Source organism: Punica granatum, chromosome 7 (genome assembly GCF_007655135.1).
Source record: "Punica granatum isolate Tunisia-2019 chromosome 7, ASM765513v2, whole genome shotgun sequence".
Taxonomy (NCBI): domain Eukaryota; kingdom Viridiplantae; phylum Streptophyta; class Magnoliopsida; order Myrtales; family Lythraceae; genus Punica; species Punica granatum.
The window spans coordinates 13,663,461-13,679,743 of NC_045133.1; the positions used below are offsets into that span (position 1 = coordinate 13,663,461).

At 52.5% G+C, this 16,283-nt stretch overlaps 1 protein-coding gene across 1 annotated transcript; it reads left to right on the forward strand.

The window, feature by feature from the left end:
* Positions 1 to 219: 219 nt before the first annotated feature.
* On the forward strand, positions 220 to 930 carry LOC116214412 (pollen-specific leucine-rich repeat extensin-like protein 2). Its single transcript, XM_031549821.1, has one exon. It carries the CDS (start codon positions 220 to 222, stop codon positions 928 to 930), a length of 711 nt encoding a protein of 236 aa, XP_031405681.1.
* Positions 931 to 16,283: the final 15,353 nt, after the last annotated feature.

Sequence of the window (16,283 nt, forward strand, 5' to 3'; positions counted from 1 at the left end):
CTTTTTCTTCCGTGCGTTGTATTTTGTAAAACTATGGAGCTTGAATCTAATCAATGTAATGACATTAGTGTTTTGAAAACTCATGCATCTCATACATCTTATCATTTTGCTTATTCCGTACTTATCGTCCGAGATATCGATGTTTGCCCTTACACATTCTTGGAATCTAGGTGATTACAACTGGCGTCGCACCGCTACCCGACTCGTCAACGTCTTAGAATGGCGGAAGAAGATCGAGTTGACATCTCCGAGGAAGTCAACCCACCGGCTCCGACTCTTTCTCAACCACCTCTAACACACGCTCCGCCGCCTCCGACCCCTGCGGGCATACTCCCGGCATACTCAGGCACCCCTCCGGCAAATCTCCCGCCCCTGACGTCTTTAGGAGCGCTCCATGCACAGACCTCACAGACGCCCTCTGCCTCCGAGGACCAAGCCCGCATCGCCGCACTCGAAGGCACGGTCAATCAATTGGCCACAAGCATGGCCGCCAACATGGCGGAGCTGTTTGCCCTACTCAAGGGATCTAACCGAACCTCTTTGAGCTCCACGCCTCCACCAGGACCGGGGCCGACGGCCGATCCAACCCCGTGGGCTCCACCAACCCAAGCCCCAGAGAACATTGAGGCTCCCGCACCGCCAACGCTGCATACATCCACGATCCACCCCTTCACCAGCCAATTTCCACCGCCGCCGGCCCCCACGGCCGTCCCTCTTCCACCGGCGACCTTCCTATCCTCGGAGCACGTCCTGTCCGCGCCTCCGCCGTTTCCATACCGACCCCAGCTATGGCCTACACAGTACCTCCGTCGATGGTTTTCCCGGCGACCAGTGCACCTACTCCGACTCATCTTCAAGCCACGGAGCTTCCTCCCTATCTGTCTCTACAGCCTCACGCCGGCCTTTCCTACCAGGCACCGCCCCCTATAAACACCTCTTCCACGAACCAGGCACGCCGACCCATGCGGCCCAATTCGCCTCACCGACGCACTTCTTCCCCGAGGCCGACGCCAAACAAGAGCGTAGATTGAAGCGAATGGAAGAAACGATACGGGCCCTACAAGCGGGTGATGCTCGTCCCGACGCACGCTATGGCGACTGCAGCCTATTCCCGGGTATGCGGCTGCCCCCGAAGTTCAAGGTCCCGAAGTTCAAGACCTATGAGGGCACGACAGATCCACGCCACCACCTCCGCCACTACCGAGGGAAGATGCTGCAGTATTGAGAATACGAGGAGTTTGTCATCCACTCCTTCCAGGATAGCCTGTCGGGATCGGCCCTCGATTGGTTCATGTCGCTGAAGGCCGAGGACATCCCAATGTGGGAGGACCTCTCCCGGAAGTTCACCGACCAATACCGATATTGCGCGGAAACGCCTCCCACCCTTCTGGAGCTGAGCACGAAAGAAATGACGTGGGGCCAAAGGTTCGAGGAATACGCTGCCAAGTGGCGTGCCCAAGCAGTGAAGCATATCCCTCCAATCAGTGAAGCGCAACAGATACAGTTGTTTCACTCCACACTGAGGGGAGTGTACTATTCACACCTGCTGGCGCACACTTCGTCGTTCTCCGACCTCATCGAGGCCGGGAAAAAGTTGGATTTGGGGATCAAGCTCGGAAGGATGGAGGACCCCACCGGCAAAGGGGAGGAGTCATCAAAGAAGGCCCCCGCGGCGTCGTCGTCTTTCAGCGGGAGGAGAGCGAAGGAGGGTTCGGTAAACCCCGTCAATACGGCACATCAGGCGCCCCAGCAATATTCGGTGAATCTCACGACCACACCAACCACCGCTCCTACCTACTTTCCTCCACCTCCACAGCACCAACCTCAGTCGATCTACTATTCAGCCCCACCGGTCCCACCGCCGACGACCTCACAACTATACGACCACTTTGCACCCGCCTCCGCTCAGCCCTCTCAACCCACACCCCCGGTGTCGAGAGCTCATCCACCGGCGCAACAGAATCCTACTTTGCAGGGTCAACAGGCCGGCGGCACGCAAAGCCGACCCCACAAACAATACTCACCATTGCCCGCTCCTCTCTCTCACATATATCGGTAACTCTTGGCGGGGAATCAGATTCAGTCGATATCCTCGGGTCCGAACTTCGACCTGTCCGATCAGGATCAGTCCAAGCACTGCGAATATCATCAGGGCGCACCGGGGCACACTCTTGACAATTGTTGGAGGTTGCGGGATGAAATTCAGAGGAGGATCGACAGCAACAGACTCACCTTCAACGCCGTCAGGCCCCCAAATGTGCAGGTCAACCCCCTCCCGGACCATAGGCCGAGTTCGGGGCCTTCCATCAACATGATCTCTATATGCGCCTCGGGGAGGGACGAAGAAGTGCAGGAGAACCCCCTCCCCTTCGTGATCAATTACACTCCCGAAGAACTCATAGTCGAGTTCACGGGACACGTGGCCTCGCCGGCCCCGTTCGTTGTCGACATCCATGCCCGGGAGCCGTACTCAGATAGTAAGGTCCCCTGGACCTACGAAGGAAGTGTTGGGAGTGTCGAGCAGCAATTCAGTGTCATGGGGGTGACACGCTCGGGGCGGGTGTATGAGAACTCGGCGGCCAAGGACAAAGGGAAAGCGCCCGTCGTTGAAGTCGGGGCGGCGCCCGAAAGCTCGCCTTTCCCGCCCAAGAAGGTGACCGAGGAGGAAGCCGAAGCTTTCATGAAGATCGTGAAGGCAAGCGAGTACAAAGTGGTCGAGCAAATGGCCAAATCCCCAGCCCACATCTCATTGCTTGCCTTCCTCCTCGGCTCGGAACCTCACCGGGAGGCCCTCCTCCCGGTACTGACCGCGGCACCAGTCCCGAAGGAAACGCCTCCAAACATGATGGAGGAGACGGTCGGGTCCATCTTTTCCAACACCATCTCGTTCTCGGATGACGACCTCCCGTCCGAAGGTTGGTCACACTCACGGGCGTTGCACATTGTCTGCAAGTGCAACAACTACATTATCGGCCGGGTCATGATTGACAACGGGTCCGCTCTCAACGTGTGCCCAGTGACTACCCTGAAACAGATGAACGTGGACCTCAATCGAGGCCGCCCAAGCAAAACAGCGGTCCGAGCCTTCGACGGCTCACGCAGGGAGGTAAACGGGGAGATCGACCTCCTCATAGACGTTGGCTCGTGCTCGTTCAGCATCACGTTCCAGGTGCTTGACATCCCGAACGCATTCAGCCTGTTGCTTGGGAGGCCCTGGATCCACTCAGCCGGCGCCGTCCCCTCTTCTCTGCACCAACGGCTGAAGTTCATCGTAGAGGACAAGCTCATTACGGTGAAAGGAGAGGAGGACTACGCCATCTACAAGGAGACGGCGGTGCCCTACATCAGCGTCGGGGACTATGAAAACCTCCCGTTCTACTCATTCGAAACCATCTCCGTCATCGGGGACTACGGAGAGAGTGGACCATCCCGTGCCGACCGCATGATAGGGAATGTTCTCCTGCGCAACAACTATATTCCCGGCATCGGCCTCGGGGCGCGTGGGCAAGGGATCAACCGCCCTATTGAAGTCGAAGGATACAAACACAGGAGGGGACTCGGTTTTCGCCCATCCTGTCATGAGATCATCGAGGCCCGCAAGGGCAACCATCTTCACCGCCTCGCCGCATACTACGGGAGGCTCAACAGGGGCACTTTAGTCCCCCCGCTATCTCGCTTCTTCCCTGGGCCTTCACACACCATCGGGGGCACCCTTGATAGCCCTTCCTCGGACTCCGACGACACTCCTGCCACTCCGTTAGCCGTGTGCGCCGTCACCGAGGAGATTCCTTCAGGGGTTCACATCCGCTTGGCGCAAGAAAACGAGGAGCTAGACAACTGGACCTCAGTCCCGCGCTACTCGGCTGTGATTGTCGATGTGTAAGGCCTATCTATGTATAAGATGTTCCCCGCGTGTCGGCATAGCCATGCGCCACACGACGGGAGAGGGGTTTCTATTATGGTTTCTTGTTCACAACATCAATGAAATCTCTCACGCATTTTTGAATTCCCTTGCACTCTTTCTTCTTCTCCTATTCTCTATTTCGCAGCGTTATAAATTTTCTAAGACGATTCTCTCGAATTTCCAGGCTCCACTCGAATCCAAATCCTCGATGCTTCGATTCAAACCTATCCCGAGAGCAACTCGATGAGCCCCAACCCGTATACTTCGGGGAAGGGCTTCCCGAGGACAGTTAAGTGCCCGAGATAGAAGAGAGTTTGCGTCGCCTCAAAAACCATCAAATCACCTCGGTCGAGCCAACGGAGGAGATCAACGTGGGCACCGAAGAAGAGCCTCGCACCTTGAAGATTGGGACAGCCCTCGACCCTACACAACGAACCCGGATGATCGACTTCCTGAAGGAATATCAGGAGGTCTTCGCCTGGTCTTACGCCGACATGCTCGGCTTAGACCCCTCAATAGTCGAGCATTTCCTCCTGCTCGACACCGAGAAATTCCCGCCCAAACGGCAACAGTTACGGCGACATCGGGCTAGCCTTCTTCTCCGCATCAAGGAAGAAGTCGTCAAACAGATCAATGCGGGATGCCATGCTCTGTTGGTAGCACTATCCAGTGGAAAAGGATGGAAGGGTTCGAGTCTACGTCAACTACCGAGATCTAAACAAGGCTAGCCCTAAGGACAACTTCCCCTTGCCGCACATCGACGTCTTAGTCGATAATACGGCGCGCCACGCCCAATTCTCTTTCATGGATGGCTTCTCCAGATACAATCAAATCCGGATGGCCGAGAAGGACAAACTCAAAACGACGTTCACTACGATGTGGGGAACCTTTTGCTACCGCGTTATGCCTTTCAGCCTCAAGAACGCGGGGGCAACTAATCAGAGGGCTATGGTCACATTATTCCACGACATGATGCACAAGGAAGTCGAGGTATATGTCGACGACATGATCGCCTAGTCCAAAGAAGGAGAAGACCACCTTGTCAACCTGAAGCGCCTTTTCGACTGCCTAAAAGAATACAAACTCCGACTTAATCCGGCAAAGTGCACATTCGGCGCTCGGTCAGGAAAATTGCTAGGACTCGTGGTCAGTGAGCGCAGTATCGAGGTGGATCCAGATAAAGTTAAGGCGATCAAAGAGCTTCCCCCGCCGTCAACAGTCCGAGAGGTGCGCGGCTTCTTGGGGCGACTGAATTACATTGCGCGCTTCATTGCAAACCTGCCAGATAAGTGCCAACCGCTCTTTCGCTTGCTCCGCAAGAATGCAGCGATGGAGTGGGACCACGAGTGCCAGAAGGCCTTTGACACCATCAAGGCCTACCTAATTCAGCCACCGATATTGGTACCACCCGTGCTGAACCGGCCCCTCATTTTGTACCTCACAGTACGCCGACAGTCCTTAGGGTGTATGCTGGGGCAAGAAGACCAGTTGACGCGCACAGAAAGGGCAATATACTACTTGAGCAAGAAGTTCACCGAAGGGGAATCCAATTATCCGGAGATCGAGAAGATGTGTTGCGCGTTGGTATGGGTCATGCAAAGGCTCCGACAGTATACACTCTATCACACGATCCGCTTATTGTCAAAAGTGGACCCATTGTGGTATTTGCTCGATAGCCCCTCTTCCATGAGGATCATCGCAAAATGGCGCTGTCAGTTGACGGAATACGACATAGAGTACGTGCCTCGCACATCTGTCAAGGGGCAAGCCATTGCCGACCACGTAGCAGAATTCCCGATCGACGACGACACGTCGATTAACACGGACTTCTCGGATGAAGGAATCCTCCAGGTAGATGAAGAGAAAGAGGAGCCAACGTGGAAGATGTACTTTGACGGGGCTGTCAATTCCGTGGGATCCGGAGTTGGGGCAGTCTTGATATCCCCGGACGGGCGTCATTATCCGGTCGCTGCGAAAGTGGATTTTTCCTGTACCAACAATGTGGCCGAGTACGAGGCGTGCATTCTCGATTTGCAAGCGGCGATTGATTTCAAGGTGAAGGAGTTAGAGGTGTTCGGCGATTCCATGCTCACAATCTTCCAAACGTTGGGGCAATGGAAGACGAAGGACGCGAAGCTAATCCCGTACCACGAATACCTAGAGGAGTGGGCGAAGAATTTCGAGAGGATCTCGTTCACCTACACCCCGCGTACGAAGAATCAGTTTGCGGACGCACTCGCGACACTCGCATCCATGGCGAGTATTTCAGAGGGAAACATCGTCGAACCTCTCGAAATCGAAGTGGCCAAGGGCCCGGCCCACTGCAACGCGATTGAAGTGTCTGAAGCGAAGCCATGGTACGAGGACATCAAGAACTTCTTGCAAACGGGCCAATATCCCCCATTCGCCGATCGCCGCGATCGAAAGACGCTCAGGCGCCTTACGATGCACTACTTCCTGAGCGGCAAGATACTATATCGCCGCTCTTTTGATTCCATGCTCCTCCGGTGCATCGACGAACACGAATCGCGACGTCTTATGGAGGAGGTGCACGGAGGAAATTGTGGGCCCTACATGAATGGCCTTATGCTCGCCAAGAAGATCATGCGCCTAGGCTATTATTGGTCCACCATGGAGACTGACTGCGTAAAGCATGTCAGACACTGTCACCGATGCCAAGTGTACGCCGATCAGATAAAGGCGCTGCCCAACGAGCTACGCCCTATGACGGCCCCGTGACCCTTCTCAATGTGGGGAATGGACGTGATCGGCCCGATCAACCCCAAAGCATCTAACGGACACATGTTCATCTTGGTGGCGATTGATTACTTCACCAAGTGGATCGAGTCTATCACTCTCGCGTCGGTCACTACAAAAGCCGTAGCCCGTTTTCTCAGACGCGACGTCATCGCCCGGTACGGGGTCCCCGCGACAATCATCACGGACAACGCCAAGAACCTGAACAACAAGGTCATCGACGAGCTCTGTGCACAATTCAAAATCCGACACCGCAACTCCACCCCATACAATCCCCAAATGAACGGTGCGGTGGAAGCGGCGAATAAGAACATCAAGAAGATCATTGAAAAAATGACGGTGAACTACAAGGATTGGCACGAGATGCTCCCCTATGCATTCTTGGCGTACCGGACATCCATACGGACTTCAACCGGGGCAACCCCGTACTCCTTAGTCTATGGCATGGAGGCAGTCCTCCCAATCGAAGTGGAGATCCCTTCCATGAGGATTCTTGCCGAGGCCGAACTTTCGGAAGCGGAGTGGGCGAAGCAGCGATACGAGCAACTAAACCTCATCGATGAGAAAAGGCTGAAAGCGCTGTGCCACGGACAGTGCTACCAACAGAGGATGGCACGAGCATTCAATGCCAAGGTCCGTCCCCGAGAGTTCAGTCCCGGTGACCTCGTCCTGAGGAAGGTTCTACATGTCGCACCCGACCCTCGAGGAAAGTTCTTGTACAAATACGACGGCCCCTTCGTCGTCAAAGAGATTTTTTCCGGAGGAGCGGTCATTTTGAGCGATATGGACGGCACCGAAAATGCCCTCCCCGTCAACGCTGACAACATCAAGAAGTATTATCCATGAGCACTTGTATGTGTTTTCGTTTTTCATTCGCCGGGCTTCGTGCCTGTTTCATTGTAAGACATTTATGTTCTCGTGAACGAGCGTCAATTCCCGCCGTTTTGTCCAATACTAAGCTTTCTTGAGAGAAAAAATAAACCTCCCGCTAGGTCGAAAACCTCCTTGAGGCGGCCTAGGCAAAAGCTAGGGAATGAGCAGCACGACTTAAAATCCCGCAAATGGGAGTCGCGGCAAAAGGAGAGCATAAATCATTTCCTCGCTAGGTCGAAAACCTCTCCGAGGCGGCCTAGGCAAAAGCTAGAGGACCCTAGAGGTGCGATCTCGCCCCAAACACGGGGTATCGTAGCAAAAGGTGAGCATTCTTGTGAGAAAAAATCAAATAAAAATACCTCGCTAGGTCCTCACGCATCTTGCGACCTAGGCAAAAGTTAGGGGATAATGTCGGCTCTACCACGAAAGAACAGCAACGCTTCTCTGTGAAGCTACACCGAGTAGTGGTTCGGCATTCTCCGACGCAAGCAAACTCTCTTCGACTCTCCAGGCTCGAGACTCGCCCGGAATGGGGTCGAATCGACGTATCCTTGATTTGGAGGATCCCATAAGATCCCTCCCATTACCTTTATGCACATAATTCTACGGGTTATCCATCTCAGAAAAGCTATTCTCCGATAGGGACACGGCCGCCTTCTAAATGGCCACCGATATCATGTCCCCAACACATCTTTACATAGATTCCTTTACGCGTCGTAGTCTAAACGATTTCACGCGGCTAACGTCCTTTGTAGGCTTCTTTTTCCCGTGTACAGGTACAATCAGGAACCCCAAGGGACGCTCCCCGCCGACGGATTCGCGTCTGCCTCATGTGGCAAGCCGTGCTCCCGAAGCCTTGGAAATCGTCGAGGGATGCGCCGCATCGTCCAAACCAACGGAGTTCAAAGAAGGACAAACGATAGGAGATCATCATCAGTCACCGCGCATGAGGCGGTTCAGACCCAAACGCCAAGCGAGCCATATCGCACGACGTTTTTCGCAAATTCCAAATTTTAAATTCCAAATTCTAAATTCCTGTTTCGGGTCCATCCCGGCTTTTAAATTCCTGTTCCGGTCCATCTTGGACCCTCGGGTTCATCCCGGCTTTTAAATTTCTGTTCAGGTCTATCTGGCCCCTCGGGTCCATCCCGACTTTTAAATTTCTGTTCAGGTCTATCCTGGCCCCTTGGGTCCATCCTGGCTTTTAAATTTCTGTTCAGGTCTATCCTGCCCCCTCGGGTCCATCCCGACTTTTAAATTTCTCTTCAAGTCTATCCTGGCCCCTCGGGTCCATCCCGATTTTTAAATTTCTGTTCAGATCTATCCTTGCCCCTCGGGTCCATCCCGGCTTTTAAATTTATGTTCACGTCTATCCTGGCCCCTCGGGTCCATCCCGGCTTTTAATTTCTGTTCAGGTCGATCCTGGCCCCTCGGGTCCATCCCGGCTTTTAATTTCTGTTCAGGTCCATCCTGGCCCCTCGGGTCATCCCGGCTTTTAATTCCTTGTTCAGGTCTACCCTGGTTTCTTTCAGGTTTATCTTGTTTTCTTTCGGGTCTATCCCGGTTTCTTTCGGGTCCGTCCCGGTCTTAATTTCCAGCGCAATGTCCCGACATGTCCAAGCGAGGTACGAGCAACAGTACGGGCGGGGGGGGGGGGGAACGGTATCAAAACTGTCGCCGGGCCCAAAAAGGGGATGCCTATTATGGTTTTTGGCTACATCCTCTAGCCGAGCATGCAACTAAAGAGGGGCAAGCTGTCAGCACCCCATTTCGGCCCATCGGCTTCCTACAAGAGAGTCCCGACCAAAGCCCGGGTTACTATTCATCACTCGGCAAGCGGAGGCAAACGTGCGGTCACGAAATCATGAACAATAGGAGAAGAGCTGGGTCCACTAGAAAAGCAGAGGAGAGCAGTTAGAAGAACAAACAAGACAAGGAACCCCGAAAACAGCGGAACTGGCACTGTGGCACTATTCATCACCGAATCACCGAAGCACCGAAAGGTGCCCAATATGGGACTCTAAAAATCTCTTTCAGTGCCAAAGTGACCAACGACACGTCCGGGCGCATTTCGGGGGCATACCGCTTAAGCCGGGACGCCTCCGATCTCTCACGGACGCCTTTTCTGACGGGGCTTCGGGAGGCTCGACCCATTGACAAGTAAACGGCACCCCAAAACGGGCCTACAGGCACCCAGGGACCACCGGGGTCGTGGAACAAGTCTCAGACGACCTTTCGGAATTCTACGGGGCTCCTCGAATGACGTTTCAATGGTAGCCAATGCCTCCCGGTGATTCTTCGGGGTAAATTCACAGAAAACAGAGATCGCAACGATTCCCGAACACCTCGAGACATTCAACGAGCATTGAGAAAACCCCAGTCACAAGTCCCTAGGCCTTCCCGGGCTAACGGTCTTCGATCGAAGGCGACGAGCCAACGATCCCCCACGGGGCAAAAGGGTCACCGAAACGAATGTCAAGATGCACAAAGAGCAATCGGGGACCGGGGGCATTCAACTCCGCTCCGAATGTCCAAACAAGGCAAAACCGACTCTCGAGGCGCTGAGTCGCCCGAACATTCGTTCACACGATGCATGGCGATATTAGGCTCATTCAAATCCTCTCCGTTCAAGCATTCCAAATCTATAAATTAAACGGACATCGAAGATCGGACGCGCGTTCAATCAAGTCTCGAGCTTTTTCCGGCTTTTCTCTCAATCAAATGGGACCCACAGCTCAGCCAAGCCAAGCCACCAAGCCACGGCTCAACCCCAAGCCGCGGCTCAACCCTCCAAGCCCGGCTCAGCCGCAATTAACCGCGGCTCCTCCCTCCAACCGGCGGCTCCAAGCCCTCCCCTCCACAAAAGTCAAATTTGATCTTACACCCATCACCTCCTATCACCTCTCCATCACTTCCCATCAACTTTCTTTTGCTTTCCCCACACTCAACATGACATTTCCCCCTCCCTAATCCCATTACAAATTTCGGCAGCCACCCTAAGCAACTTCGGCAGCCCCATTAGCCCTCTAAACCGCAATTAGTCTCCCTTAACCGAACCATTAGAGCTCCCTATAAGTTCCCATTCCTCATTAACTCTAATCACTTCTTCATTCCCATTCTCTCTCAAGCCAATCTCTCTCAAGAATCCTCTCAAACTCCAGCCCACTCCCACCGTCACGTCCAGCCCGTGCCAAGGCCAAAACCGGCTAAAACCGTCGGAAAACCACCTGGTTTTCCGGCAATCACTCGACCCGACTTAAACCAAAAATCACCAAACTCCCTAGCCTACATATTTTCCATCCCCTAAGTCCATTTTCGGGCTTAGATTTCTCATTCGAAGCCCCCATCGACGTGTTCTGCCCGTACGAAGAATCGGCTCCCTAGGACGCTACACGTACGCACCGAGCCACCAACAATGTGCCATTTCTTCCCACGACTTCGGCGAGTCATGTCATCACGTTCAAAGGGTTCCTCACAACCCTCACCCTCCCCCGTGAAGAGGTGGTCAAGATCCGAGGGCCGATCCACCGTGCACAACCGCCATTTTATCATTTTTTCTTACCGGGTCATTCGGGTTCATACCGAGTTTCTTCTCACTATTTCCAATTCGTCCAGGGCTTGGCACGTTCGGGTCTGCCCACGGACATCTAGATCTGCTTTTTAGGAGTCCAACGAGCCCAACCCCGCACCGTGCCGTGGTCGGAGTAAGCGTGCCGACCTCGTTCTTCCCTAGCTGTCGCGGCCGTCCTCCACCTGGGTCACCCACCCGTAGCTTCAAACCGAGTCTAGCGACTCCCATGGCCACGTCCCCGACTCTTTTTCCTCTTGCAACGAGGCTAGGTAACATCCCTCTATGACTTCGAGAAGTTAGGATCCTCAATGTTCGTTGTTATGAAGTGTTAAACGTGATTTATGACCGGAATGCATGAAAGACGCAACCTTTTCTTTGGATCCAAACTTTCCATGCAAACCATGCATCGTTACACATTTCATTTCCTTTGTTATGTCCATACGTCGTATAGCCATGCATGCATAATCCGAAATGGCTTGGATCCGGAGGGATGAGACCGACATGGACTCGAGAGAGCCATGAGGCCTCTCGGCCGAACCTCCTAGGGGGGGCCGTGAGCCCTTTTGGCTCTCAAGAGTCCATGGCCGCCTCATCCTTTCGGATTAAGCCATTTTTATGGCCGTGATACCTCTAGCCACGACCAAAATATGATAACACAATGAGAAACATTCGGGATCTAGGGAGGAGAGGTCCTTACGGCTCAGTGGTGCCGAGGGAAGCTCACGGCCTTTTTCCTTGCAAGGAGGCCGAGAGGTCCCTTGGCCCCTCCGAAGCCACGGACTTCTCTTTTCGTGATGCTGAGGGCTTCTCGGGATATATTTTCAAATTCGGCGTTGAATAAACCAATGTTACATTACAAATTTCACTAAACATGATGTTCATATTCGTCTCATGTGTTTGTTTGCACGCCCGAAGTCATGACGGCATCGTTTTATTGAATATTCGTATTGTTAATTTCCATGGCACATGAGGCATGTAAGAAACGATTGAAGTCGGCGCAAGAGACCGCCTAAGATCCGGGGACGAGCCAAGGAAACGTTCGGTTACTTCCTTCGGGATGTGATCGAGTGTCCGTGGCTTTCCTCGAGTCTAGGTTGGTCTCTTTCTCCGTCTGGAAGTCGGTTCTTAGAGTTGTTTGTGACTGTACTTTCTAATTAATTGTCGACCATGTATCAATTACCTATTAGAGATGTTAGTTTCAGGTAATCACCCATTGAACCCATGGTTGTGTTGTAAAGTGATAATCATCGAATAATTCCACGAATGGGGAAAAAGGGACGCGTCATTTGATTAATTAAATCACTCGGACTAAATAATTGGACAAATTGATTATTAATTCGTAAACGCATCGATGGTTCACGGAACGGAGGTGTCAACACCCCATTTTGGCCCACTGGCTTCCCACACGAGGATTTCCGACCGAGGCCCGGGACACTATTCATCACCCGGCAATCTGAAGCAAATAGGCGGGCGCGGAGTCATGAGCAATAGGAGAAGAGCACGGTCCACTGAGGAAAGTCGAAGAGAGCAGTCGGAGGAACTCACAGGCGGAGAACCCCGAAAACAGCGAAGCTGGCACTGCGGCACTATTCATGACCGAATCACCAAGGCACCAAAAGGTGCCCAATATGGAACTCTAAAAATCCCTCTCAGTGCCAAAGTGACCAATGACACATCCGAGTGCGCTCCGGAGACATCCTGGTTAGGCCGGGACACCCCGATGTCCCACGGACGCCTTTTCTGACAGAGCTCTCGGGGCCCGCTCCACTGACAAGCAGACGGCCCCCTAAAACGGGCCTACAGGCACTCAGGGACCATCAAGATCAGGGGACAAGCCTCGGGCGATCATTCGGAACTCTATGGGGACCCCCGAAAGACGTTTTAGTGGTAACAACGCCCCCGACGAACCTTCGGGGCACGTCTACGGAAAAGCAGAGATCACAATGATCCCCGAACACCTCGAGACATTCAGGGAACACTGAGAAAACCCCGGTCAAAGTCCCTAGGTCTTCTCGGGCCAACGGTCCCCGACCGAGGACGACAAGCCAACGATCCCTCACGGGGCAAAAAGGATTGCCAAAACGAATGTCAGGATGCACAAAGAGCAATCAGGGACCGGGGGACACTAAACTCCGCTCCGAACGTCCAAACAGGGCAAAACCGACTCTCGAGGCGTCGAGTCGCCCGAACGTTCGTTTATACGACGCATGGCGACATTAGGCTCATTCAAATCCTCGTTGTTCAAGCATTCCAAATCTTCAAATTAATTGGACATCGGAGGTCGGATACGAGCTCAATCAAGTTTCAAGCATTTTCGGCTTTTCTCTCAGTCGAATGGGACCCACAGCTCAGCCAAGCCGAGCCATCAAGCCGCAGCTCAACAGCAAGCCACGGCTCAACCCTCCAAGCCACGGCTTGGCCGCACCTAGCCTCGGCTAGAACCCATGGCCGGCGGCTCCATCTCCCAAGGCTTTCCCTCCACCACATATTTTGAATTTCTCTCACATCCATCACCTCCCATCCCCCATCCATCACTCCATCACTTCTCTCTTGCTTCCCTTACACTTAACAAGACATCTACCCCACCCTAATCCCTCTTGGAATTTTCGGCAGCCCCCTAACCCATTTCGGCAGCCCATTAAGCCTTCCTAACCGCACTTAACTTCCCCAAATCAAGCCATTAAGCTAGCCTATAAGTTCCTATTCCTCATTAACTCTAATCACTTCTCCATTCTCCTTCTCTCTCAAGCCAATCTCCCTCTAAAATCCTCTCAAACTCCAGCCCACTCCCATTCATTCGTCGGCCCCAAACCAAGGCCGAAATCGGCCAAAATCATCGGAAAACCACCCGGTATTCCGGTAACCACCCAACCCGACTCAAGCCAAAAATTACCAAACTCCCTAGCCTACATATTTTCCACCCCCTAAGTCCATTTCCGGGCTTAGATTTTCGATTTGAATCTTCCTACACCTCGTTCCAGCCGTGAGAACATTCGGGTCTCGAGATCCCCCTAGCTGCGCACATCGAGCCTTCCGACGTGCCACTTCTTCCCACGACTTCGGCGAGTCGTGCCATCACGTTCCAAGGGTTCCTCACAACCCTCGCCCTCCCTCGTGAATTGGTGGTCACGATCCGAGGGCCGATCAACCGTGCACAACCACCGTCCATCCGTTTCTCTCTTATCGGGCCCATTGATTTTTTTATCGGGTTTTATCTCACCGTTTTGGACTTGCTCAGGGTTTGGCACGCTCGGGACTACCCACGACCGTCTAGATCTATCCCTTAGGAGTCCAACGACCCATTTTCCCGAGACTGCCGCTGCTGCGCGTCTACCCGGGTCCCTCTACCTGTAGCTCTCAACCCGAGTCTTGCGACTCTCAAGACCGCTTCCCTGACTCTTTTCCTCGTGCATCGGGGCTAGGTAACATCCCTCTACAACTTAGAGAAGTTAGGATCCTTGATGCTTGCTTATACGAGATGTTTATATGGTTTAAATAAGTCGGATGCATGAAAGCTTGCTCTTTTCCTTCGGATCTACGTCTCCCATGCAATTTCATGCACGTACGTCCATCGTATCCCGTTTATATGTCCATATCATGCCTATACCGTGAGGGGAAAGGACTGGAATCGAGGTAGGAGATGCGTTTAGGCCACGGTTGGATCATGGGAGCCCACGGCTTATGTCCCGAGGGGGAACCCGTGGGCTCCCTTGGTCCATCCGAGGCTTAACCGGCCTCTTCTTCCCCGAAGCTAGTCGGTCCCCATGTTCTTATTTTTTATTCGTTGCATGAGATGTTTTGGCATGACGGAAAATATCTAGATCGGGGTCAAAGAACCCGCCTTGACACGTGTGAGCCATGGGAGGTCACGGCTATCCTTGAGGGGTGTGGCCGAGAGCTCCCTTGGACCACACGGGTCCAAGACAGCTTCTTTGGCTCCGAAGTGGGTCGGTTCCCGCATTTTATGTTTTTTTTTTATCGTATGAATCGACGTCGTTTTTATTGATTTCTTTATATTACATGTTATATGTGTTTGTTCGTGTGTTTGATTGCGCCTAGAGATCTTGACGACGTCGGTTTCCCTCGTTTTATTGAAATAGATGTTGTCCTTGTGTTTAAATGTATTACACATGCATGACATGATCGGAATCGTCCCTCGGAATCGATTGTATCCATGTTTTACATTGTTACCGATGGCCACGTGATAATTAAACGATAAGTATGTCGGTCTTGGATAATTTCCTATTAAAACCACAATAACTATATGAAACCACTACCACTGAATAATTTCACAAACGGGAAAACGGGGCGCGTTGTTCGGTTAATTAAATCATTCGAACTAAATAATCGGGCAAATTGGTTATTAATTTGTAAACGCATCGATGACTCACGGAACGGCGAGAATGCCCTTCTCCATTAAAAATTCACAATTTCAAAATACCGAGTTGTGTAACATGAATCGAAGTGATGTCTAGGGAGTACTCGCGGGTCACGACTCGGGTCCGGCCCCAATTTGAGGCGGCCCGAGTCGGGGCACGGGAGTCCTTGTTAGACTCTTTCGTGTGACGTGATCTCCGATATATACATGAACATTGCAATTTTATTATCCAAGGGCATAATCGTTATTTCGTGATTCACCGATACCCTAGGCGCTAGGGAGTCGGAAACGCCTCGATCTATGGGTGGAAAAGGGCTACCCATCCGAGTACGAGTCTCATTTGCACGGCCCATTCCGTCCACTTTCGGTGTTTCTATCTTCCTATCGTAGATTCGGTGGGGAGATGTCATTTCAGTTACAAAACACAAAGAACCGGACTAATCATACATCCGACCTAATCAAACACTAGATAATGGATAGGCGGAATGATAGATTCCAATCTAGAGTCAAGACACGAGTTTGGCTAATTCGGTGAAGCCGCAGTGACACTTAACTGAATAAAAGTCATAAAACAAACACACACATGTAATTGGCTTAGATATCCTAATCCACCATCTATGTTTGCCTAGGCTAGATACACTGTTTGCTAACCAACTCCGGTTAATAACTGATTAAATCACGTACATTCGGCCTAATACACAACTTGTCTGTATTCACCGATACTTATCAGTTGTTGTCTGTATTTCATCAGTTTTATCAGTTTTCTTCTGTTTTATTCTTGGTTTTTGCTGATTTGTCGC

Coding starts and splice junctions, on each gene's coding strand:
- LOC116214412 (XM_031549821.1), top strand. CDS start 220: ATGGCGGAAGAAGATCGAGTTGACATCTCCGAGGAAGTCAACCCACCG.